Here is a 27,532-nt window from a genome sequence, read left to right on the forward strand (position 1 = left end):
TGGGGCGAACGGCCCTTATTCAATTCGAGCGCCTCCAAAGGTAAACTATTTTCAGTTTATATAATTTATTATTTAAATTTCGGGAAATTCAAAACCTAAAAGTTAACTTAAATTCAATAGATCTAAATCTCAATATGGCAAGAGAAACAATTCTTCGCATGGTACACGTATAAATTTTACATTGACTTTTACATGTTACTGAAATAGTGTGAAGTATTCTTTCGCGATAATCAAAATGGCAACTGAGTAACATGTTAACCATCAAGAAACGATTTTTAAAGATAATTTTATAATCAGTAAATCAACTATCAACTTCCATATTACTCATCAATGAATTAGATCGTTCTTTTTAAGTAAAAAAAATAACAAAATATAGGATACGGAAACTCGCCAATTCCAAATAAAGATTAACGACTTATTTATAAACCGGAACCCGCATACTCTTCGTTTAATTATTTAGCTATTCCATGACGACTTCCGGCATAATTTCACAACTGCTCCATGTGGTTGGGAGTACTTGTCCTCCGTATGTAAAGAACCCATATTTATAGACATGGAGTACATGAGGGAAAATCAAACACGTTCTGTAAACTTCATGTAAGTATATATCTCATTATTTTATCATCTAATTACTGAAGAAAATGACAATTTATCGAACAGTAAGGAAAATAATTGGGATGACAGCAGTGACGTGTTTCACGCAGGGCCTTGGTATATTATATTTTTCATCAAAATGATGAAAACTGAAGATAGTGTTGTATGAACACTTTCAAGCTTATACCATTTTACCTAGCTTGCGATCCATCATCCGAATGGAGTTGTCAATTCCTCATTATGTCAATTTCATATTATTTGGCAAAGTCGCGACTCCTCCAGGAACCTACATGGGCAGTTTTCGTTAATCTATTCGACCGCACATATATATTGTACAAGTTCCTATTATATATCAATATACCCATGAGATAATCGAAGGGGGTGACTAGATGAAAATGGCAATATTAGTTTCAAATCCATACCCCAATTGGCATATAACAGTCAGTCATGTTTGCATATTATATGCAATTTTGTGATATTTCCCCTACCTAGTCCGAATTATTCTGACGTTTTAATGACTTTTTTGTGTCGGTCTGGAGTCAGTGAACATCAAACTATATAAAGTGAGAAAAATAAGCAATCTGCACTTGGGCTGGCATTCAAAAGATAACTGTGGAAAGAAATTGTCATTTTGACATGCATATATCACCTGTTGTTTATCTACAAGCGGATGCCAAAGTCATGTTTCAGTCACAAGTTTCCAAAACATGACATTTGCCAAAACCGGTTTATTACAATTATTTAACTTCTGTTAACTTTTGTTAACTTGGTATGGGGCCAATTTTTGTAAACATTACATTAATGATTTATTTGTTAGTCAAATTTTAGTTAATAACTGTCGAAATGGCAGTTGGCTTAATTTTCATTTGTCGGAAAAGTGTTTCATAGCTGTTAGGTATGCATAAGGATGTAAAAACACAATAAAGTTTACCTAACTGATTCTGATACTGAGCGAAATTGAATTGCATGTATACCATGCTAGCAATATAAGAGAGATATCTTCTATAGACATAATATCATCTGACCATCTGAAAATTAGCCATTTCATGTTGTTTCTTGAAGGTTTTTATCATCAGTTTTACGTTTGCAGCATAGTGTATAGTGAATTGTATATCAGATCAAAGGAAATATTTATCTGTAAATTCTGGCCAGACCTACCAAGCTTAGATGCCATGGAATGTTTGTATGTCTAGCGTCTTATTTTGCAATGCTGGGATATTAGTTTGCACTATACCATTGAAAGTTTATGAAAAGTGTTTGTTTCAAAGTTCTTTTGATCGTAGTTTGAATAACTTTGATAGACTTTGTGAAATTATTTCAGATTATGCTGCCAATGTGGAACCCAGATAGAACCCAACCCTACCAACATGTGTGTAGCATGTCTAAGGACCCAGGTCGATATTACAGAGGGTATACCCAAACAAGGAGTCCTGTACTTCTGTAGAAACTGTGAGAGGTGATTATAGAAAACAATCACAAATTTCTACTTTGAAGAGAAAAAGACCTCAGTAATTTCACTATGTCTCATTATTATCAGTTGAATTGTTTAATATGATATTAATGGATTTAATACATGTTTTCTCCATGTAGATATTTACAACCTCCAAATCACTGGGTCGTTGCCGCTCTTGAGTCCAGAGAACTTCTATCTGTATGTCTGAAGAAATTAAAAGCTGGTCTTAGCAAGGTATGGTCATCAGTGTTTATCTGAGTCATTCCCTTCTATAGCTAGTCAGAAAAATTTATATTATTTTCCCAATGTTTTGTAGCTACATTGTATAAAAATTCTTTAGAAGTACATGTATTTTTTATGTATAAACAAGCTATAAGCTTATATTGAACACATTTTTTTGGCTCGGATGGAAGCGTGCAGGGAGGGGAGGGGGGAGTCTAACTGTGAATTCGAACCCGAGACGACTAGGAGAAAAGTGAGTGTGTTACCAGTGTGCCACCTGACCACAAGTGTGCATGTACATATATATATATATATTTTTTTCTCATTCTAGACACATTGTATGAGAATTCACAGTTTTTATCATGGACTGAAGCATCATGTATAATTTACAAATTGTTGTGAAATTACCATTGGGTATTGTTGGTTGAATAAAGCATTTTTGTAGTTTTAAGTGAAAGGAAAACACAATTTGACAAAATATTATTGTTTGAAAAAAGTAAATACATTGAGTAGCTGCAGTTTCAGTTGATTTTCAGTTTATAGCTAACCTGCCCATGCTGGAATAGCAAAGTGTCTGGCTTCAACTTTTCCCTTTAAATGACTTCGCAATAATATTACCCAAAGGTGTGAGGTCATGTTTTTAGGCAAATAGCATGATAGGTTGAAAGTCTGCAAAGTTTGTTCAAATAAATGTTCTTGGCTCACTTTCAAAGCCATGTGGGTAACTGTACAAAGAAATATTATGTTTGCCATGTGCAAAAGAATTTTTGAAAAGCTCTAATAGGATTTTTGGTATCAGAAAATTCTAAATTGCATCAGAATTTTCTTTCTTATCAAAATTTGTAAAAGGATACTTTTTAAAAATGTTCTGAAGATCTGGCAAGAAAATATGAATATGAGTTCAATTTTCAATAATATCTATTTGAACATAACTTAAATTTTACTTTTCAGTGTTAAACATAAATGCTCCAAACTAATTTTTCTCCCAAATGTCATATGAAAATGCTCAGGAGAATTTATTTTCTATTGTTTTTTGATTCCAGATACATTTGGTAGATGCTGGCTTTGTGTGGACAGAACCTCACTCACAGAGGATAAAAGTCAAGCTATCAGTTCAGAAAGAGGTATAAAATCATTTAATGTTGCAGATGTTAATTGTTTCAGTGTTCTCTGTTACCTTCTTGACATGGAGGGCATATCCATTTAAGTGCATGGTTGACTGATCAGCAATCAATTAGTGAGAGTCGTGTGTAAGGCTTAAATATGTTACCAGTGTAGCTGGTAAACTTGTACTGAATATTGGTGAGAGTCGTGTGTAAGGTCTAAATATATTACCAGTGTAGCTGGTTAACTTGTACTGAATATTGGTGAGAGACGTGTGTAAGGCCTAAATATATTACCAGTGTGTACCTGGTAAACTTGTACTGAATATTGGTGAGAGTCATGTGTAAGGCCAAAATATGTTACCAGTGTTGCTGGTAAACTTGTACTGAACATTGGTGAGAATCGTGTAAAAGGCCTAAATATATTACCAGTGTGTAGCTGTTAAACTTGTACTGAATATTGGTGAGAGTCGTGTGTAAGGTCTAAATATGTTACCACTTTAGATGGTAAACTTGTACTGAACATTGGTGAGAGTCATGTGTAAGGTCTAAATATGTTACCACTTTAGATGGTAAACTTGTACTGAACATTGGTGAGAGTCATGTGTAAGGTCTAAATATGTTACCACTTTAGATGGTAAACTTGTACTGAACATTGGTGAGAGTCATGTGTAAGGTCTAAATATGTTACCACTTTAGATGGTAAACTTGTACTGAACATTGGTGAGAGTCGTGTGTAAGGTCTAAATATGTTACCACTTTAGATGGTAAACTTGTACTGAACATTGGTGAGAGTCGTGTGTAAGGTCTAAATATGTTACCACTTTAGATGGTAAACTTGTACTGAACATTTGTGAGAGTCGTGTGTAAGGTCTAAATATGTTACCACTTTAGATGGTAAACTTGTACTGAACATTTGTGAGAGTCGTGTGTAAGGTCTAAATATTTTAACAGTGTAGCTTGTAAACTTATACCTGTCTTGTCCATTGGTGACAGATCTAGGACCTGGAAATATTTTATATGAATTTCTTGAAAATCTGAAGAGTCAATGAAAACATGATCCAGTGGAAGCATTGAATCTGATACATAATAAAGATGTTGTTATTAAGCCTGTGAAAGAAGTGAGAGGTTAAGGTACATGTAGGCTGGCCCTCGTTACAACTTCATTAGCATTCTTAGTACCAGTGATTCCACAGAAACGTTTACCAACATTGTTTTCAAGTAGGGTTTTTTTTCAGGTACCAAGGTTTTTGTCAAGATATTTTGTAACTAAAAAATTTTAGATCTAAAACAGAAAGAGTGTCTGAGCACATGATTTAATTTTCAGCATGGTTATAATATATGTTCAATATGATTGAGACCTAAATTAATGGCACATACTAAACAAAACAGCAAAAAGAATTGTATTTGAGACACCAAGTTAGATCTTACAACAACAGAAAATATTTATGACATTATGTTTAGGTGATGAACAGTGCCGTACTCCAGCAGGTGTTTGTAGTGGAGTTTGTTGTTAATAATCAGATGTGTGATGACTGCCATCGAGTGGAGGCTAAAGATTTCTGGAGGGCCGTCGTACAGCTACGACAGAAGGTACTGTACATAAGATTAGATAATTGAACTTTAATATTTATATCTGTTTTGAAATTTTCATGGGGACAGGGTATTTGCGCTTTCCTGAAAAGCACATTTTTTACCTTTTGCTACATAGAAATTAAGTTCTCTGTTAAGCTTTTCATTTTGGTAGACTTAAACCAGTATGTAAAGTTTGTTATATACTGCTCTATTGACTGTCATTAATGAAGTTAAACACATAAACACGAAGTGTTAAAAAATAATGTTAATCCTGCTATATCTATCTCATTTTCTGGCGTTTTGTAGACGGATCATAAGAAGACATTTTATTATCTGGAGCAGCTGATTCTGAAGCACAAGGCACATGTTAATACTGTCAATATCAAACCTCTTCATGGTAAGGTCAGAAAATATGTGTAAACAGAAATAAGTAAGATTTAGATAGATGCTGGGGTCTGAGTATTCATGCTTTTGAGAAGGTTATAGCTACTGATTCAGATTAGGACTACCAAGCACATTTAGTTGACTCTTGACATTTGGCAGTATTAGAAGTCAAATTTATAAATGTGAAAAACATCTGTGAACAAAGACATGTTCCTTCATATCCAAGAATCAAAGTCATATTTGGAGTCAAAAACACACTTTCAAGGGTCTACCTAATGCTTTGATTAACCAAGCAGTAATTTTGTGTCGAAGATAGGTCACACTCATAGCTCAAAGATTAGGGCAGAAATTTTCTGTCAGAGATAGGTCATACCCATTGCTCAAGGATTAGGGTAGGAATTTGGTATCCCAGATAGGTCACACCCATTGCTCAAGAATTAGGGTAGGAATTTGGTATCCCAGATAGGTCATACCCATTGCCCAAGGATTAGGGCAGGAATTTAGTGTCTGAGATAGGTCATACCCATTGCTCAAGGATTAGGGCAGGAATTTGGTATCCCAGATTGAGTCACACCTATAACCCTAGGATTAGTACAGGTATTTTCTATCTGAGATAGGTCACACCCATACCAAGGATTAGGGCAGGAATTTTGTATCTGAGTTGAGTCACACCTATAACCCAAGGATTAGTACAGGTATTTTCTATCTGAGATAGGTCACACCCATTGCCCAAGGATTAGGGCAGGAATTTTGTATCTGAGTTGAGTCACACCTATAACCCAAGGATTAGTACAGGTATTTTCTATCTGAGATAGGTCACACCCATTGCCCAAGGATTAGGGCAGGAATTTTGTATCTGAGTTGAGTCACACCTATAACCCAAGGATTAGTACAGGTATTTTCTATCTGAGATAGGTCACACCCATACCAAGGATTAGGGCAGGAATTTTGTATCTGAGTTGAGTCACACCTATAACCCAAGGATTAGTACAGGTATTTTCTATCTGAGATAGGTCACACCCATACCAAGGATTAGGGCAGGAATTTGGTATCTGAGAGTGGTCACACCTATAACCCAAGGATTAGTACAGGTATTTTCTATCTGAGATAGGTCACACCCTTACCAAGGATTAGGGCAGGAATTTGGTATCTGAGAGTGGTCACACCCATAACCTAAGGTAAAAACTTAAACAGCTTCCAGCAGTTTGTATGGTAAGATGAACCTACTGTATCCTACTAACAATGATTTCCTACAGGTTGGATGTAATTGTCTCCCCAGTTTGGCACTTCATAGGAACACATTGATTATTATCTCCTATGCATAGTCATAAAAAAATGAAAATTAAAGGAGACTAAAAAATCTTCGTATTAAAGAAACTAAATGTACATTTTTGTGACATATACCTGAAAGGATGTATTGGACGTAAACCACAAAAGAAGAACCCACTAATATTTTATTTTACACAGTATTCAAAGTTGTAAATTACAAGATATATGCTATTAATTTATAGATAAGATTAGGGTAAATTTCATATGATTCTACATTGGATATAGGATGTAATTTACAATGTTACTTACAGATTAAAAAGTATATATTTTCATGGGGTTCCATTATCAGGGTTTTTAAAAAATGGGTTTTTTTTGTGTACACTTGATTTCGTGGGTAAATAAAGTTCATTGTTTTTATATTAATTCTTATAGTCCATGAGCATATGAATTCGTAGATTTAGAGAACCTTTGGTATCAACAAAAATAAATTGTTTTTGTGCTGTCTGTTTGTCTGTTTTTACCCTTGCCCATAACTATTACACCATATGAGGTAGGGGCTTTCATATTTGGCTTGTGTATTCCTTGTGACAAGACCTTTCTGGGGTGCCAAAATTTTTGACCATGTGACTTTGACTGTGACATTTGAAAGTAAAAAAGAAAAAACAAAATCATTACCACAGTGAAGACACAGTGAAGACACAGTAAAGACACCAGTGAAGACACAGTGAAGACACCAGTGAAGACACAGTGAAGACACCAGTGTTCATGCAGTTGGCGCATGCTTTACACCATACAGTTTTATTGTCCTGCTTTAGAATTTTTGTTTCAGCTGATAGCATAGTGTTTCCTTAATACATATTGTTGATCATGAAACTGTAAAATATCTGGGGGAAAAAAATTGGTAATCTATGTCAAACTAGGATAACCTATGTCAGACTGTGACTTACATGTGTATTCTAAATTTGCAGATGGACTGGACTTTTACTATGGTCATAAAAATGATGCTAGGAAGTTGGTTGATTTTCTAGAAACAGTTGTACCCTGCAAGTAAGTTGTCACAATGTAAATTCCAGGACTGAATCTGTTTTTGTCTCTTTGATCAGCAAACATTGAGACAGTATTTTGGAAGACTTCAAGTCAGGTGATGGGTTTATCACAGGATTATGTAATTATGTAATATCAAACTTATAAGGTCAAAGGAAGGTCAACATTTATAATAAATTATATGTGATAAGAATGGCTGAAAGCACGAGATATAGCTACAGATTACATCCAACTGTTTAATGTCTGTTTTCTTTGCATTTCATTGATGTAACTGAAATGAACCTACAGAGTTGTCTCTCTTGTCTTGCAGGTACAATGTAGCACAGGAGCTTGTGACCCACGACCCACACAATAATACATACACATACAAACACACTTTCTCTGTGTCCATTGTACCCATATGTAAGGTAAGCATGCCATACACCATGCCACACTTATTCACTTTCTCAAGACATGCTCGGATCATTACTCGGATGACTTCCAGCTGAAAGTAAAAAAAAATTTTTGATATTTATAATCAATCAATCAGTGCCTTACACTTGCAGCTCATGAAACGAAATGACTGAGTTATGTTACCAATGTTTGTTTTCCTAAAGAACATGTAATAGATCACTAGGCCTGAGGGCCATTGTAGCTCAGACTGAGGTAAATCATGTCGTCTGTCTGTCCTTCATATATTGTTCGTCCATCAACTTTTACAAAATTTATCTTTCAAACCTAATACATGGATATTGATGTGTTCATGGTATAGAATCTATTTTATAAAAAAATATTTTAGACCCTTGATGATGATCTGTGTTTTTCCTTACAGGATAATGTAGTGTGTCTGCCACAGAAGCTGGCTCAGTCGCTGGGAAATATCAACCCTATCTGCGTCTGCTACAAAGTGACTCAGGCTGTCCACATTATAGACCCCAACACACTACAGAGTAAGTTCCTAAACTTTTCCACATGTATTTCCATCAGCACACATATTTGGTTCCTGTCTGTATACACATATGAACTCACATTTTGTACAATGTCATGTTAGCTTGTTAATCAAAATGTTTAATGTATGGTATAAAAGTTGGGGGGAAGCTTGGGTAAATACACACTTCACTTCACTTCATTATATACACTTTACAGTGTATCTGTCTGTAAACTTGACTTGTAACTTTGTCAAGTTGAAGCTTGGCCTTTAACTTTGTCAAGTTGAAGCTTGACTTGTAGCTTTGTCAAGTTGAAGCTTGACCTGTAACTCTGTCAAGTTGAAGCTTGATCTGTAACTCTGTCAAGTTGAAGCTTGATCTGTAACTTTGTCAAGTTGAAGCTTGATCTGTAACTCTGTCAAGTTGAAGCTTGATCTGTAACTTTGTCAAGTTGAAGCTTGATCTGTAACTTTGTCAAGTTGAAGCTTGTCTTGTAACTTTGTCAAGTTGAAGCTTGACTTGTAACTGCATGAATAAAAAGCAAATGACATGAGAGGAGAGCTATGGTATACAGCTCCTTGTTTTGTTAGTAAGCAGCATGAGTTTGTTTCTGTTTTCTTTTAGGGGCGGAGGAGGGAAGGAGAGGGGGGTTCAGTTCTCAGAACAGCTAGGGCATAATGAAGATGAGATTCCCTATCTCCTATATTTATTTATTGAGACAGTGTAAATGATACAGAACTGGGTAAAACTGTGATGAAATGGAAAACAATTTTTATAAAATTATTTTTGGCACAGTTGCAGAGATCAGTGGATCAGTGTTCTTCAGGTCTCCATTCAGTAGCCTTTGCTCTCCAAAACAGATGGTGGAGTTCATGGTCATGCAAGTAGACTTCATATCAGACAGGGATCAGAGTAAACGACGGGTTCCTGTGTCAAACAAGGTGAGACTAACATCAGCCTTCTTTCTATAAGTACTGACATAGCTGTCAATTCGTTTTTATACACTAACCATTTTATGGTGCATATAGCATTACCTCTGTCATTTTGCCACATTTTGTTGCAATTTATGGTCGTCACTCTAGCAACATATCTCTTAAGGTTTTGGGAAAAAAAATTATATGTATGCATTCCAGCACATTTTGGGATCATAATACCTCATATTTACTCATCTTCTGATTTGGTTCTTGGTGGCAGCATGTCCTAGCTGATGTATGGCTGGCCAGAATCACCAGCTCTGGACTAAGTGATCAACAGCTTTTCTGTCGTACCTTCCTTGGTCATTTGCTGAACTCTGGGGATACAGTACTAGGGTAAGACAGTTGTCCTCTACATTTTGTATAATTAGAAATTCCATCTTTGCCACCCTATCTTACTGTAAATGCGAAGGAAAAAAAATGAAATTAAATTTATCTGCCAGTGCATTTTTAATACAAAAGGTAGACCATGCGAGTGTATTGTTCATACAATTTTTGCAGATTTGATTTCACCAATGCCAATCTGAACAACCGAGAGTTGGAGAAGGTAAAACCTGAGAACATCCCAGATGTTGTAAGTATATACTCCAAATGATTAAAATATCACCAAACAAAAATTTCAAATTGGGTTGTAAAAAATGAAATAGTGTAAGATAAACTGAATTATGCAGTAATTTGTTTTGGAATAAAAGAGAAAAATATGGGTCTTAAAATAATTTTTATATTTTGTTCAAAATACATATTCTTGAAAAATTTCACAAATATTGAAGTGTACCTGGATATTTTTCTTAACTTTCAGAGAGGTTTAATTTGTATCACAAATACATAAATTTTAAACAAAATGTGTAGATATGAACTTTTGATTTATTTCTATCATACAGCAATGTAAACCTTTTTTGTGAAACCTCACAGGTGATTGTCAAGAAGGTGTTTGGAGACAAGACACAAAGGAACAAAAAGCGTCGATGGAAGTTAAGACATCTCCATGAAGACACGACAGGAAATGACAGGTTAGACACAGACCCCCTCCATCCTACCCACAGAAAAAAATGAAAATTGCAATATTATTGTGCTTTCCAAAAATGTGAACCCAGAGGCAGGATCTGGTTACCATGTACAGAAAAGTGATCACATTGAAGGGGGATAATCCATTACTTTATAGTTAACATTTGAGTAACAAAATTATTTTATCTTGTGCTCTATGTCTCAGACTATTGTGAAACTGATGGAAAAACTTGGGTCTTTACCCAATATATTGTGAATGTATCTAGTGCTCCATGTTCTAGACTATTGTGAAACTGATGGAAAAACTTGGGTCTTTACCCAATATATTGTGAATGTATCTAGTGCTCCATGTTCTAGACTATTCTAGACTGATGGAAAAACTTTTTAATTAAATTGTATATTAATAGATTTAAGTTTCTGATTCATCATAAAACAGAGAGTTAGTTCAATGTCTTTGTCTGAAGTACATCAGATCCAATGGCTTTGATATTAATGGTGTAATGGTGGGTATTTTTGCACTTTTTTAGGGATTACAACGATTTCTTGGAAGATTTGGAAGAGGACCCAAATTATCGACAAGGCGTCAATATCTATAAAGGTAGATTTATTGGTACTTTTTGTTTTGGTTTTGTTCAAAACTTGTTCAAGTAAAATAAAAACAGAATATAAAAATAGTGATAACTAACATCATCATAGTTGATAGTTTGGCTCTACTGTCATTTGTACAATCTGAGATTGTAAGTAGACACTGCTGGTGGGCTTATAGTCCTTGAAAGTTTGTGGTAACATAAATGTTGGATTGTCATGCATTGGAATAGTGACACAGTTTAGAATCTGATCAAAATTATTTCAGAGAAAAAAAAATTATAATATGCCTTAACTATTGTGAAATGTTAAAAAAAAAAAATCAACATATTAAAGAAAAAAAAGTTAAATAAGACCCAACTCTGATTAAAAATAGTGGTCTTATAACATGACAGTAATATATCATCTGTTAAAATAAATGGTGGAAACTGCAATTGATGTCGGTGTTGAAAACATGTTCGACACTGTAGGCACTCTCTGTGTCCTATTTTACTGTATTAACTTTGACACTAGACACAATTCGTTTTCACTTTGACTATAGACACTTTCTGTATCCACTTTGACGCTTAAGGGAATTCCTATGATAATGTGACTCTATAGGCACTTCCTGTGATAATGTGACTCTATAGGCACTTCCTGTGATAATGTGACTCTATAGGCACTTCCTATGATAATGTGACTCTATAGGCACTTCCTGTGATAATGTGACTCTATAGGCACTTCCTGTGATAATGTGACTCTATAGACACTTTCTGTGATAATGTCACGCTATAGACACTTTCTGTGATAATGTGACTCTATAGACACTTCCTGTGATAATGTGACTCTATAGACACTTCCTGTGATAATGTGACTCTATAGACACTTCCTGTGATAATGTGACTCTATAGACACTTTCTGTGATAATGTGACTCTATAGACATTTTCTGTGATAATGTGACTCTATAGGCACTTCCTGTGATAATGTGACTCTATAGACACTTTCTGTGATAATGTGACTCTATAGACACTTTCTGTGATAATGTGACTCTATAGGCACTTCCTGTGATAATGTGACTATAGACACTTCCTGTGATAATGTGACTCTATAGGCACTTCCTGTGATAATGTGACTCTATAGGCACTTCCTGTGATAATGTGACTCTATAGACACTTTCTGTGATAATGTCACGCTATAGACACTTTCTGTGATAATGTGACGCTATAGACACTTCCTGAGATAATGTGACGCAATAGACACTTCCTGTGATAATGTGACTCTATAGACACTTCCTGTGATAATGTGACGCTATAGACACTTCCTGTGATAATGTGACTCTATAGGCACTTCCTGTGATAATGTGACGCTATAGACACTTCCTGTGATAATGTGACTCTATAGACACTTTCTGTGATAATGTGACTCTATAGACACTTCCTGTGATAATGTGACTATAGACACTTCCTGTGATAATGTGACTCTATAGACACTTCCTGTGATAATGTGACTCTATAGACACTTCCTGTGATAATGTGACTCTATAGACACTTCCTGTGATAATGTGACGCTATAGACACTTCCTGTGATAATGTGACTCTATAGACACTTCCTGTGATAATGTGACTCTATAGGCACTTCCTGTGATAATGTGACTATAGACACTTTCTGTGATAATGTGACTATAGACATTTTCTGTGATAATGTGACTCTATAGACACTTCCTGTGATAATGTGACGCTATAGACACTTCCTGTGATAATGTGACTCTATAGACACTTCCTGTGATAATGTGACTCTATAGACACTTCCTGTGATAATGTGACTCTATAGGCACTTTCTGTACTTACTTTGACTTTATTTACACTATTTGTATTCACTTTACACCATTTTGCAGATGCCAACAAGATTGCTGTTGATGCAGATGACACTGATGATGAAGGCATGCCTCAGATCAGTCTCCAAGAGATGCTTGATGATCTACATATTGAAGAAGATGCCACTGGTGGGGAGGGAGCTGATATGATTGAATAACATTTAAAAATATGATTTCATGTCTGAGGAGAGAACTGATATAATGGAAAAGTGTTTAAAAAATCTTTAGACTTCATATGTGGGTTTAGGAACTTGATTTGATATAAAAATGAAGAAAAACATGACTGAAATATTTTGATTTCAATTTTGTGCATACCTATAGTCATAACAACTTCAGTGTACATAATATCTAACTCCCATATTACCTTCAAGAAATATTTCTCATGCCCCCTTTTGTGTGAAACAAAATACAGAACTTTTGCTCTTTTTGTTTTCCTATGTTAAGTTATAAAGTAATAACCCCCTCATTCCCCAAACTCATTGATCAAATGCTGTTGTAGGTAAAGATCGCACTAGGGAAAATGTCTATAAAATGCATGCCTCCTAGGTTAGTGCTTTATCAGTAGTGTTAAAATGTATTGTAACATCAAGCTCTGTGTACCTTCTATAACTTAATTCTTTTAGTTTGTAACATATTTTTGAAGCTTTGCCAATAGGTTTTCTTATCCAACTTATTTGAATATGTTATTTTAAAACTGAATGTGATTATTCAGTGAATTGGTTTTTGTGGAATATGCAAACTCTGGAATGAGCATTTTCTTTAATCAGGTTGATCATTGACATCTACTGAAAATAAAATTATCTACTTCAGCTGAACATTGGATGTTTTTATTTAAAACTTATCCACTGACAACATCATCTGTGATGAGTATGAATTGTCACAGAAACAGGGATATCTTTACAATCTTTCCATACGCATTTACTTCTGAAGTCAATCAATTACCCAGTACTCCAGAGGTCCGACATATTTATGTAAAAGGAAGGAGTAATGAAAATCATTCTCCCACCATTTGAGTTTGATCTAGCAACCCTTCAGTCTCTAGCCAGATACTCTACCGCTTGACTAGAGGGAAATTCCCACCAGCCAAGGCTAGGCTTCCTGTACTACTTCCTTCACCAATCTTGGCCCTGAAGTCAACAACAACCAATGTTCAATATCCCCGAGGTAGCATCTTGGTCTCCTATAGCTTCTACTCTTGGAGTGGTCAACGGCACCATATATGTAAAAGGAGGGAGTAATGAAGTGTTTGATGTTCATTAGTATACTTGTTGGCTCCCTTGTTGTTTACTGCCTTCTCCTTAATGAATGTAGCACTATATCCATGGATTGATCAAGCTTTACACGGTAGGTGTATTTGATGAAGCAAAAGACACTTGCTCTTCCAGAACACCTGGTCTTTTTCTCCTTGTACTTTCTCAAAAGCCTACATGTGGATGTTTTTTGTAGTTTAGATATTGCTCTATCTAAAACTGAATTTGAGTTTGGATTATGATTCTGTTGACATGTTGGTATTTTATGACAAAATGGATTTGGATGCGACAGAAAGATAGGCTACAAAACATTACCCCAACAAACTTTTAAGACATTTCTTTCATAGAAGAAGCAATAATAAGACGACTGCTCATCATTTCAGTTATAAGGCCTTGTCTTAGTATATAAACTTAGCTTCTGAAACAACTTTGATGTGATATGAAGTATGAACATTCTATTGATCTGAAGAAACAGGTTCTAGAATATTTTACCTACACAGACACAAAAGTAGGGCCAGGAAGTGTTTCGATATCTTACATGGATAACTAAGACCCGCTCCAAATGACCAGGATTTGAAAGAGAATTAACAGAGCCTGTCAATCTTCTTATTAGTTTCAATATGAACAATTGTCATTAATCATATGGTGTCTTGGTGATGTCACCACCTAATTTAGAAGCAGTAAGGTAATTTTGTCAACACTGATATTGTGGTCGAAGGATGTGAATTCTCATTACCATCACAATCTGACAAGATCATGAGCTCAAACCACATTTCAAGAAACTAGGAAACCAATTTACTCCCATTGACAGTTTACTGATACCTCTAAAAAGCCTGCTGCCAATTAGCTTTTGGTCATGAATGCATCATTCCTTAGAATCAATGGCTGTGACAAAAGATATTTGCATTGGTAGATAAAGGTTCAGAGTGACCAAATTGTTAATCTCCATGTATGGGCACGACGTTCTGAACTATCTCCTTCCACAGCAGAGGAATCTGATACATATCTATGGCTTGATGCAGCAGATTAGTGTGTCATTGCTGCTAGGACATAATTGACCCCTGTCAAGAAACAATAGCATTTGGTATAGCAGCAACAGCCATTGCCATGTGCCAAAATCATACCCCAAATGACAATTCTAGATTGCTTTTGTTTTGCGGCAAACAGAAATTACAAAACATATTTCTGTGTGTGAGATAACATCTCCATAGGCCCAGACAAATACACCATGTTACCAGAACTTAACCCATACACAGGTGAAGGAACACATGGACAATAAAATGTTATTTGAAGGCAACTGCGAAAAACCCAAGGCCACTGAAAGCATGTTTTATTTTTAAAGAAAACAAAAGAAAATCCATGCTGATCACAATTTCACAAAAAACAACCTGTTTATAGTGAATAATCAAATCATTTATTAGCCCATAATCAACAGGTCTATGGCATGAATTTCAAGTGAAAACAATGTAAACAGTTTTCTGACAATATCAATTTTGAGAACATGTATCAAAAAGAAACAAAAAATTAATGAAAATCAAGAATATTTGGTTCCCTTACTCTATAAAATTGATTGATTCACTCACTACTGTCAGTAAACTCCCTTCCACATAAAATTGACTGATTCACTCACAACTCAGAAATTGTTGGAAGTTTAAAGCTTAAAGCAACGACTTCATTTTCCTCTCTATAGTGGTTTGATCCACTTTCATCACCAGCTGACATGTAGCTTGAGGAAGCCACCACTTAAGAGTTTGGTCATCTTGTGGTCATTGTATTCAACCCTTGGAGGTAGTTTGTATGACTGGTTCAAAAGGTGATATCAACCGTATCTTGATTCTTTGGGCAAATGACCTATCTTATTAGGTGGCCATACCTGAAAACAGAAGGACAATCTTTGATAGAGAAATATTCAAATTTATTACATGAGTTTTCCTTGTTCTGATTGGATACACATTTGGACTCCCATGTTTCTAAATCTAGAACAGCACAACTATACAGACCTCATGTTTCTAAATTTAGAAAAGCTGTATCATTATGATATATGATACAAGTGTCTTAGGGAATCATTTTTGATATATTTTACTTAAGTATTTTTTTTTTTTTCTGTAAAAAAGATTGAAATTTTTTTCTAATTCTGTTAAGAAAGTAAACACATTTGTTAATCATTATGTATATGTCTGAATGTTGAGTTTTACTATGAGACTATTTCACAGATATATACAAGGAAGTAATCAAATCATTGGTATATATGTTAAATGGGTGGCTGGGTGGCACAGTGGTAACACACTCGCCTTTCACCTAGCCAATCAGGGTTCAATTCCCATGTGGGTTTTCCCCCGGGGGTTCTTCGGTTTTTCCCACCATAAGTCCCCTCACACGCTTACATCCTGGCCAACAAGAGTAATTAGTATAAGTTGAAATAACTTGTTTCACAGTAGTTGTAAAATAAATGAAGTTTATATTAAAAAAGAAAAACAAATGCCATTCAGGAAAACAAAATTATTTATACGACGAGAAATTATATCAGTTTTTAAAGAAATCGGCCACAGATACAGATTGAAAAGTCATTAAAAATTGTACTCCAACAAAAGGTCATAATAATGACACAAAGATTTGCAGACATTGGGATATAGACAATGTATCAGACAATGGACAAAAATGGATAATTTTAGCAGCTGATGGTCATGGTGGTATGTTACTGGAAATAGAGATGGTCACTACTGTGATATGAGGACAGAGAAAGAAGCTAAGACAATTACGGTATAATTAACAACAGGTTAGTATATATATATTACCTACCCTGTAAAATGCCCTGGTATACACCAAGGCATAGGGTACTGGGCCGAAGTTACGTGAGTCATGGGACTTTGATTTGTTGTCTCCTTCAAGCCATACATGACCCTTTGGAATCTGAAATGAAAGCTCATTCATGACCAGATGAAGACGATAGGAACATAGCTTTTATAAATTCTCTGAAATCTATAATTTTTGCAGACATGTGAGCTCTTAAATCCAAACAAGATATTAACAAATTATCATCCTGCCAGCTACTACCTTCAATTTCATTATTTCTCTTCCTCGTGGTTTGATGCAATAGATAGCTATTTTGTTAAAAACAAATCCCTAATTTAGAACTCCTGCAGACATTCACAGTTAAGTGTGCTACTTTTGTGTAAAATGCTTTGTTTATCTAGTTAGGATAATATCTTGCATATTACTTTTGTATGTGTTTTTTTGCCTCATTTATCTGTGCATGATTATCATGTTACATTCTTATTTGTGTACATTATTTTGTTTATATATATTTTTTTTTGCTAGTGTATGTCCGTAATTTACCTATATGTAAATTTCATTCTTACCTGTAAATAACACATATTTTGTTACTTACTTTGATATATATTCCTTTGTTCAAGATTCTTTCACCCTCCATACCTTTAACACGCTTACAGACATACATAAATGGGTCTTCTGGAGATTTGCACAGCACAATCTCACCACTACAATCAAAGAAATATGTCACTTTAATCTCTCATATCGGTGACCTTAACTATAAATAAAATTAGAAATGTTTGTATATTACTGAAACTAGAGCTGAAACGAATAGCAGATTTTGGTATTCGAATGGTAATGAATGTAATGAAACTGTATATGTCTTGGTTACTCTTTTATAAATTTATTTTGTGCGAAAAAGACTGATGTACATAACTCCTCGAGCTGTAGCAATTCATTTTATCTCTTACACGATACGTATCATACATAATTTGATTATTTTTGATACCATTAGACATGCAGTCTGTAATATCTAATACTAATGTTAACAGGGCGAATAAATGTTACTACAATAAATGTATCAGAAGATGATGTGAAGTGTAATTCAAATATTTAAAGTTGATCAACGAGTTAAAAAAAAACGAGGGGGTGGGTGGTGGCAGTGGGGCAGAATAGGCCTCACTCGCTTGTTTTAAAGAATTTTAGATGATAATCTAGGACATGAAAACCCGGAAGTGATCTAATTTGAGTGATTCTACTAAATGGTGAATCATAATGTATGGAAATCAGGCAAAAAGATATAAAAAACTGAATCAGAAGGAAAATACTGGAAGTTATTGATAAATCCACTCACACCTAATAACATAGAAAAGGTATTAACAGAATTAACCCATAATGTTAAATGCATTTCCATATGTAGGGAAAGCTACACAAATCCTCCAGACTATCCTCGCAGTCATTATGAGGAGAATGGAACTTCTAGCCGAGCAGTGTTAGTAGTATGTTAAGTACCAATTATAACTGAGATAAAACCTAGAGAATCAGAAGCAAGACTAAGGTGACCATTCTGTTAATTATTAATCATGTGAGATGATACAGAGGATGGTTACCCTCTTTTGAACATCTGTCCTTTTCTACTTGTGCTCATGTGTCTTTGTAAGTCTTTCTCTTTGTCATATTTTGCCCTATACTTAGAATACGAGTTCGAATTAACATTTTGTTGACAAGTCAGTTTTTTTTTTTTATGTTTTTGTAGGGTCAAAAAACACTTACACTTGTATCATATTTGTTTGATTGAAATGAAAAATAATAAAAGCAAGTAAGTGGTGTCCATATTGTCAAATCAGGTAACTGGATAATTAAGGGTGCTATTGAAGTGCAAAATTTACCCACAAATCAGACTGGTTCAAAACCTGAAAAATTCTTGATTATAATTATCAGAAGTCAATACCCATTCAACTTGCCTGAATAAGACAAAGGAAAGTTATGATAATGTTTGCCATATCATAATACACACACACACACACACACACACACACATATATATATATCAAAACTTGATTGCAGTAGAATGATCCATAAATCTTTACCAATCAGGAATCATTTTGTCAGTGATAATAGCTAAAAAAAACCTATGTATATTTCACATACATCTACATATAAAACCATGAAATTGGACAATATTTCAAAATTTCTGACAACAAAATCACTTTACATAGCTAGTAGCCATATTGAATAATGCACACTGATTGCATTAGATGGTATTAAATTGTACATCCCATAAATATCAAATACGTAACAACATTTATTACAGTAGAAACAAGAAAAGTTCTCTGTCAGTCACAAGATGCAATAACTGATAAAAAGAAAGAAAAAAAGAGAGGACCAGTGGAACTGATGAATACAAAACAACTATTGGTGGATTTGTCTGTCTGTGACTTTTGTATTTGATCATATTAACTTAATATTATGTTAAAATAGAGAGCATGGAGGTGGAAAGGATAATATGTGTAATATACATGTATTTGTGAAGGGACACAAATCTGTGCTTATTTCCTGAATTATGAAATTAAGGGCATACTTCACTATAAGTCAGAAACTGTATATCACCTACTTTTCTATGGGATATATTTCTGTGTTAATACTTAAGGAGAACACTAAAAGATAATAAATCACAAATTCATTGATCTGTATGAAAATGACAACTCCATGTTGATTTGGTCACAGAGTCCATGATTCTAATAGTTCATCATGTTCATATTTCAAATTTTGTTTCATCAACTTTATAAACTATTTTAATGTTTCCTAATGAGGAAATTCAGAGGTACTTATCATCAATCTATCCTCTTCCTGTCTATTCTTTACTTCTGTTAATATCTTCTTAACAAAACAGTCAATATTTTTCAATTGCTTGTGTTCTAAAATGACAAACACATGTCAAGGTCAATATATAGGTCAACACACATCAAATGTCAAATAAGTCATCATTATCAATCAATATATAAATTTCATTCTCACATCTTTTTACAATGAAAAGTTTTTTATCAAATAAGACATCAATGTAAATTAATATCATACACTTTCTATCTGTGTCGTATTGCAATGTAAAGTTATGTAAAAGGTCAACAAAGAGGTCACCAAAGGTCACAGGTCAAATAAGTCATTAATATCAATCAATCAGTGATGCTACTGATATTGATTGATAGTTCATTTATTTTCAAATGTCAATATACAATTTCAAGTTAAGTTCTAGCTCTTCAAGGTAAGCTGAAAATACACAACAATGACTTGTTTGTTTCTACATGTAATGGTGTATTTTTCATAATCAATTCGTTATACCTAAAATGATATTATCTTAAATGTGTCCTTCAATTTCAGGAAAATTTCACATTATTTAAATCTCTTACTACCTCAACTGACCGTCACCTGGTTTAAGTAATTAAAGAGTTGGAAAGTGGAATGAAAAATTCAAGACTGCAGTATACCTCATTAGAAATGAGAAGTTTTTTTGGAAATGAACTAAATTACAAATATTTCAATCTGATATACTGAATATATATGTTGCTTTTTAATTTCTCATTATCTGTTTTTTCCACCTGTATGCATTCAAATATACTTTAAATTATTATAATAAATTAGGAAGCAATGAAAAGCATTGGCAAACTTATCAATATTCTCCAGAGTAAGAATAAAAACTTTTCCTTTCTCTTTCTCTCTCTCATTTTATTACTGAAATAAGATTCTCTTTAAAAATACCATCCACATGTTATGACCAATTTGGGAGTGACCATTTAAACAGGTCATGACCAGTCTGGTCACCATTGTGGGGCACAAGACAGGTGAACAACTTCTAGAGGACATCTCACTCCAATGTTATTGGAACTATTGCATTTGTTTACTTTCTACGGTGTTTGTTTATTGTTACTTATGTCCTATTAACAGTCAGAGTTATTTAAGAATGTGCCAAGTTTGGGTGGTGGAGAAAAGGTGGAGTTCCCTGAGAAAAAATATCGACCTATTGCCAGATCCTGGCAACTGCTCCTTGTACGCCTTGAACCCATGACCCAGAGGTGGAGGTCCGTGATAAAGACGATAAGACATCTGAACCACTCAGCCAAAACAGCCCTACTTACATAGATTATCTTATAAATAGTTATCATCTTAACATTAGACTATTTCAACTTCAATAATTATTGGACTTTGCCATCATTCATCGACATCCTTCATCTTACACTTTAAAGTTTACTCAACTTTATTATCATCATTATTTTACTGTAAAGTGATGTACTTACTTTTCTAACTTGCGTTGTGCAATGGTTAAACGGTCAGCCAAGATAATATCTCCAGAATATATTGTAGGCTCCATAGAAACCCCTGAACACTGAAATAAATAAAAGCTTTTTACTACTTATACATATCACATAACTGAATGTCAGGGGTTGAGAATATTACAGATCAAAGAATTATCATGTGTTTTTACTCAGCAGTAATATATATTGGCTACAGACCTGTAAGATCACTCACTGAGAACTATAAATGGGCTGTGATAACTATGTCAACTGATCGATGGACTAAATAATCCTGGAGGAAGATCTGAGTAGCATGGTTTGACTATTTACTACCTGGGTAAGTAAGGTTTTGTTTCATAAGAAGCTAAGAAATAGAGACTAGTATGTGGTGACATAGTTGTGCCCCTGGGTAAGACTTATTAACCTTATTGTTCTGTATAGCATGGGATGTGCTGCTTACAACTACTACAAGGAGACCTTGTCTCAAAATTATCCTGGCTGTTCACTCTGGGCAATAAACCTAAACAACCAGAACCAGGAAAATCCAGTAAGAGTGACACCAGCTTAGTCCTCAAACCAAACAAGAAGATGCTGCCATTAAATATTCCACTTTGTAGGTAACAGTCAGTGATGTGAAGCTTATCAGTGGTATATTTACACAATATGAAGTTTGAACTTAACTGGATACAAGACAATTCATTAAATTACCGTCCCCCACCAAATGTTCAACAAACTTTTCTTTGATGTAGATCAAAGGTCAAAATGTATGTCAGAGTGACCTACATTTGATAATTAACAAACAATGTCTCACCAAATTAAACCCAAGTATGAAGTGTGCCAGTGATTAGTGTTGTAGCAGATAGATCCAAGGCCTTCTTTTTCTTTTCACATCTCATTTGCTTTCACAAAAGCACATTTCACACATTTTCACAAAAAATTGATAAATATGGTAAAATAAATTTCATGAGTGAGTTGCAAATTTTGACTTAAATATGATACAATTTCCATTTTGAATGGGGCCCATTATCAGCACCAGCATAAAAAATCTTGTATTTGATTAAGGTCTAAGGCCAAAAACAGTCAACATTGTTATTACTGGTAATTGCTCCTGAACATATTAACTGGTACGGTGTATTTAGTAAAATTCATAACGCCACTGTATCTACTATACAGTAGGTTATAGCCCTAACTACTTACTACTGCTAATGTTCCCACATACTCTGTTACACAGTGGAGAAAACAGCCGTATTTCACAAATGTGAACACTCTTCTACCAATCTTGGTCCAGTTGAACTGTACAGATGCCATTCCTTCTTTTTCGCATCTATAAGTTATTCATTTTCAAAGCCAGTAAAGATGACTGAATTTTTGAAGCAGTTCCTGCAAAAAATTATTTAATCACATAACTACTTCGTGATGAATATAAAATACACACATTACATACATTATTTTTATGACACGTGTAATCAGAGCTCTGATTGGCTGAAAATAATTTATCACCTTCCTATGTGAATATATATATATAGATTAAAGGTGTAATAACTTACTGTGACATCATCAAAACAAAGAGATTGAGAAAGTGCAAAAATCGTGAATTTAGGTTCAACTTAATAAAACTCATGTTTCATGAATACCAGTATTTGCAGCAGTAACTTAACATAATCTACATTTCTTTCAAACATGTTGGAAGGCAACACTTTTATTTCATAAAACTTAACCTGACCTCTGCTGTTACTCTAATTTTAGTACACTATACCTCCCAAGTATCTTTCTAAATCTACATCAGCTTATTGTAATTATAACATAGTATTTGCAGCTATAGAACATTTTATAATGTTTACACAAATGTATATGTTGCTACATACATGGTCAGTGACATGTGCCGTTTCCCTTTATTACTTTGACCATTCGGACCACGGCTGTTTGTTTATGATATGTGGGTGGATCTACTACTCATATTTTACTGTCTGACAAGCTTCGACTAAATTGTTCATTGTTATCAAGATTCAAGATTTATTAGTTCACTCAGTCACACTATTGTGTGCAACCAGAGGTCAGCATAAAATACAATCATACAATAATATGGTAGAAAGCAATGCACATACAACCATTCAAAACAAGTTACACCAATTGTACAATACGATGTTACACTCATCATACAACGATATGGTAGAGAGCAACGCACATACAACAGTTCAAAACAAGTTACACCCACTGTACAATACGATGTTAATCTCATCATACAATACAAAAGATACAATGTTACACTCATCGTACAATATAATAGATACAATGTTACACTCATCGTACAATACAAGTAACACAACGTTACACTCATCATACAATACAAGTAACACAACGTTACACTCATCGTACAATTCAATTAACACAATGTTACACTCATCATACAATACAAGTAACACAATGTTACACTCATCTTACAATACAAAAGATACAATGTTACACTCATCATCCAATATAATAGATACAATGTTACACTCATCGTACAATTCAATTAACACAATGTTACGCTCATCGTACAATACAATAGATACAGTGTTACACTCATCCCACAATACAAGTAACACAATGTTACACTCATCGTACAATACAATAGATACAATGTTACACTCATCGTACAATTCAATTAACACAATGTTACACTCTTCATAAAATAAAATTAACACAAGGTTACACTCATCGTACAATACAAGTAACACAATGTTACACTCATCGTACAATACAAGTAACACAATGTTACACTCATCGTACAATACAAGTAACACAATGTTACACTCATCTTACAATACAAAAGATACAATGTTACACTCATCATCCAATATAATAGATACAATGTTACGCTCATCGTACAATACAATTAACACAATGTTACACTCATCATACAATACAAGTAACACAATGTTTACGTACAATACAAAAGATACAATGTTACACTCATCATCCAATATAATAGATACAATGTTACACTCATCGTACAATTCAATTAACACAATGTTACACTCATCGTACAATACAAGTAACACAATGTTACACTCATCGTACAATACAAGTAACACAAGGTTACACTCATCGTACAATACAAGTAACACAAGGTTACACTCATCCCACAATACAAGTAACACAATGTTACACTCATCGTACAATACAAGTAACACAAGGTTACACTCATCGTACAATACAAGTAACACAAGGTTACACTCATCGTACAATACAAGTAACACAATGTTACACTCATCGTACAATACAATAGATACAATGTTACACTCATCGTACAATTCAATTAACACAATGTTACACTCATTGTACAATACAATAGATACAGTGTTACACTCATCGTACAATACAATAGATACAATGTTACACTCATCGTACAATTCAATTAACACAATGTTACACTCATTGTACAATACAATAGATACAGTGTTACACTCATCCCACAATACAAGTAACACAATGTTACACTCATCGTACAATACAATAGATACAGTGTTACACTCATCCCACAATACAAGTAACACAATGTTACACTCATCGTACAATACAATAGATACAATGCTACACTCATCATACAATATGATAGATACAATGCTACACTCATCGTACAATACAATAAAAAAATGATACACTTATCACACAATGTATTCCACACCATGCTACACTCTTCATATAATACAATATATACCATGAAACACTCATCATAAAATACATCCATTACTATATCATGCTCTTTTGATTACTTCAGAATTTACGGTTGATTACAACTGATTACCATTACACAATTACAATTATCCCACGTCTGTTTCAGTTATGATCCAGGATCTCATGAACTCTACAAAGCTACCCAGGACCTTTTCATTTATGCAGACAAATTGGCTTGTCAGCAGCTTAAATGTAAAACTTCAGGAATGAAAAGCTTAGTTGAAGCTCATCAGTATAAAAAAATACCATGTTACAAATATATCAATATTGATAGTAAATGTAAAGTTGAGTGAGCGCTGTATAAGACATTCAGTCTGTAACCTTACATGGTGACTCTGCCTTCATCATGATTTAATTTCAATTCTAGAGCACATCTAATGTTAAAACATTCCCATACTTTTGTTTCAGCCATATCTACATATAAATACACTGCTTTTTGTGGTTACAATTACAATTACAGTCGTTTCAGTTGTGTCACAATTAACTTTTTACGGCAACTCATTGTGTTTCTAATGAGCCAAAACAACACAAGTCAAACCGAAATATTTCATATCTATTAATTAATCAGCTTGATTTGTGATTAGCTACTGCATCTGAAAAAAACACAATTCTTCATCAGAAGAGTAAATGGTTGCTGGTACAACACATCCTGTAGCATGCACACATATATTGTACTACCTAAGATTAAGCCAGTATGTACGATTGGTCATCACATTGATATCAAGTTATGAACTTTCACACCCATGGTATATATTACAATAACCTACATTCATCTCTTCGGTGTTTGGTTTTGGCCAATCTAAACACTCAGATTGAAACACAGACAATACTTATTCCCCTAAATCCAGGTGACATGCAACACTCTTTAGGTGTTTGATTACCACAACACTTGACAAGCACTGTGCATACAAATATCAGGATTGAGGGCACACTTTGGAATTCCTGAAGACTTTCAATCTTCATAAATTTCAAAACAAAATTGAAATGAAACCTTGCCATTCATTTATATCTAGCAGTGCACAAACTACACCATGATTTTCAGGTCTGATAGATGTAGGCTATTCAAATGTGATGCATTAGAGGTATGATGTTATTATCAAACAATTGTATCATAACTTATCCCTTTTCTATACCACCTGCTACAATACAGATCTGGCTATTGTCATTGATTTTGAGAATTAATCAAATGTTTATAATGTTTGTGTGTATTCTGTGTAAAAGATCATACTAAAAATGGAGGACAAAACTTGTGTAATTGAAAAATAGTTTAAAGTAATCACAGTTACTTTTGGTAAATTGATTGTACCATGCAAATATGTTCAATCGCTAATTGATTACAGGAAACTAGCCCAAGCCCATTTTGTAGGTCCTATTACACACTTATGCTACTTGTTGAATGGATCTCCAGGACTAAAAATATTTTATACATTGACTTGAATTGTATCTTGTTGTTCAGTGCTATATTGTTGAGACAAACTGAGCAAATAGGTTGACAATTTAAGAATACTCGTGTTTGACAATTAAGTTGGTAAAATAGCAGATTGGCATTTTATCATATTTCAAGTATAGTACAAGTGTAGCTCTTAAGCGCCACAGTTCACTCAGTAGAGTTCTTCAAAAGCTAGAGTTTTGAAATCAGAGAATGGACAGAGTTACCTTCCTTCCTTCCATGTGTCTTGTAGTCTTTATATTTGATGGTCCTGAAACTGGAAGTAATCCTCCTGTAGAGGAATGATCTTGTTCCACCAGACTCTTGACAATGCTAAAAAGTGATCAAGTGGCTGGGTAAACCTGATTAGAGAAGTAAAATACACTTTTTGTACATGTATAATTACAACTTCTGAAATTAACATTTTTGCTTTCATCTACATTATGCAATAAGGAAAGGCAATTAATAACAATTAATAATGAAATAGAACCAAGTACTTGTCAACAGAAACATTGTCTGTTTGTGAAATGACAACACAGTTATGCAAGTAAAAATCCCACATAGCCAATCAATACTTCAAAACGACTTTAACTTCATTACTGGTGGCTACAGCAGCAGAGAAGTGGGTTGCCTAACAAACACCGAAAGACGACTACACGCCCGAAAAGATTTCAAGTTTTCCCTTAAACAACCACAATTGGAGATACAAAGTTCTAGATGCAAGAACAGGAGAATTCAATAACTCATTCTTTCTCCGTACCACACCTGGAACCTGCTTGGCGAGAAAAATCCCGTCAATATCGACACATACATGTACAAATGCATGTGCAACTGCACGATACCTTCGAGACTGCAGTCAGATCCCCCAGTAACATTAAGTAACACGCATCCCCCTCGCCCCACGCTTCATTGCGTGTCCGTTACAGCACTGCATTATAAGTATATAAACATACAGAAGTGTACAGAACATTAGATTTATTATTTGCTTTGCTTTATTTAAGCCGACACCTGTACATGTATATGCCGGTTTCGGTAATTACTTGTACATGCAACATATGATATAGGAATATAGTATATAGTTACTTAGCAAATTCTACGCTCTCTAA

The 27,532-nt window shown here is 34.3% G+C and overlaps 2 protein-coding genes across 2 annotated transcripts; one reads left to right on the forward strand and one right to left on the reverse strand.

Moving 5' to 3' along the window:
- Positions 1–462: 462 nt before the first annotated feature.
- LOC132544807 (60S ribosomal export protein NMD3-like) lies at positions 463–13,778 on the forward strand. Its single transcript, XM_060208452.1, has 15 exons — positions 463–597; positions 1,916–2,050; positions 2,185–2,281; positions 3,313–3,393; positions 4,837–4,965; positions 5,254–5,344; positions 7,569–7,647; positions 7,955–8,051; positions 8,456–8,573; positions 9,348–9,493; positions 9,747–9,862; positions 10,028–10,100; positions 10,439–10,536; positions 11,059–11,129; positions 12,991–13,778. The coding sequence occupies exons 1-15, from the start codon at positions 554–556 to the stop codon at positions 13,125–13,127; spliced, it is 1,512 nt and encodes a 503-aa protein (XP_060064435.1). The 5' UTR covers positions 463–553; the 3' UTR covers positions 13,128–13,778.
- A 1,891-nt stretch (positions 13,779–15,669) lies between these two features.
- Positions 15,670–26,782, reverse strand: LOC132544829 (mitochondrial inner membrane protease subunit 1-like). The gene is made up of 6 exons (XM_060208477.1): positions 26,654–26,782; positions 22,475–22,657; positions 21,281–21,369; positions 17,608–17,716; positions 17,019–17,129; positions 15,670–16,092 (listed from the first exon to the last, which is right to left on the reverse strand). Exons 2-6 carry the CDS (start codon positions 22,583–22,585, stop codon positions 16,039–16,041), a joined length of 474 nt encoding a protein of 157 aa, XP_060064460.1. The 5' UTR covers positions 22,586–22,657; positions 26,654–26,782; the 3' UTR covers positions 15,670–16,038.
- Positions 26,783–27,532: the final 750 nt, after the last annotated feature.

Source organism: Ylistrum balloti, unplaced genomic scaffold (assembly GCF_031769215.1).
Source record: "Ylistrum balloti isolate Yb309-2 unplaced genomic scaffold, AGI_CSIRO_Ybal_v1 Utg369810, whole genome shotgun sequence".
Classification (NCBI taxonomy): domain Eukaryota; kingdom Metazoa; phylum Mollusca; class Bivalvia; order Pectinida; family Pectinidae; genus Ylistrum; species Ylistrum balloti.

Coding starts and splice junctions, on each gene's coding strand:
- LOC132544807 (XM_060208452.1), top strand. CDS start 554: ATGGAGTACATGAGGGAAAATCAAACACGTTCTGTAAACTTCAT. Junction 2,051..2,184: donor TTCTGTAGAAACTGTGAGAG/GTGATTATAGAA, acceptor TTCTCCATGTAG/ATATTTACAACCTCCAAATC. Junction 9,863..10,027: donor TCTGGGGATACAGTACTAGG/GTAAGACAGTTG, acceptor CAATTTTTGCAG/ATTTGATTTCACCAATGCCA.
- LOC132544829 (XM_060208477.1), bottom strand. CDS start 22,585: ATGGCATCTGTACAGTTCAACTGGACCAAGATTGGTAGAAGAGTGTTC. Junction 21,370..22,474: donor ATGTGGGAACATTAGCAGTA/GTAAGTAGTTAG, acceptor TATTTATTTCAG/TGTTCAGGGGTTTCTATGGA. Junction 17,130..17,607: donor ACAAAGGAATATATATCAAA/GTAAGTAACAAA, acceptor CTTTCATTTCAG/ATTCCAAAGGGTCATGTATG.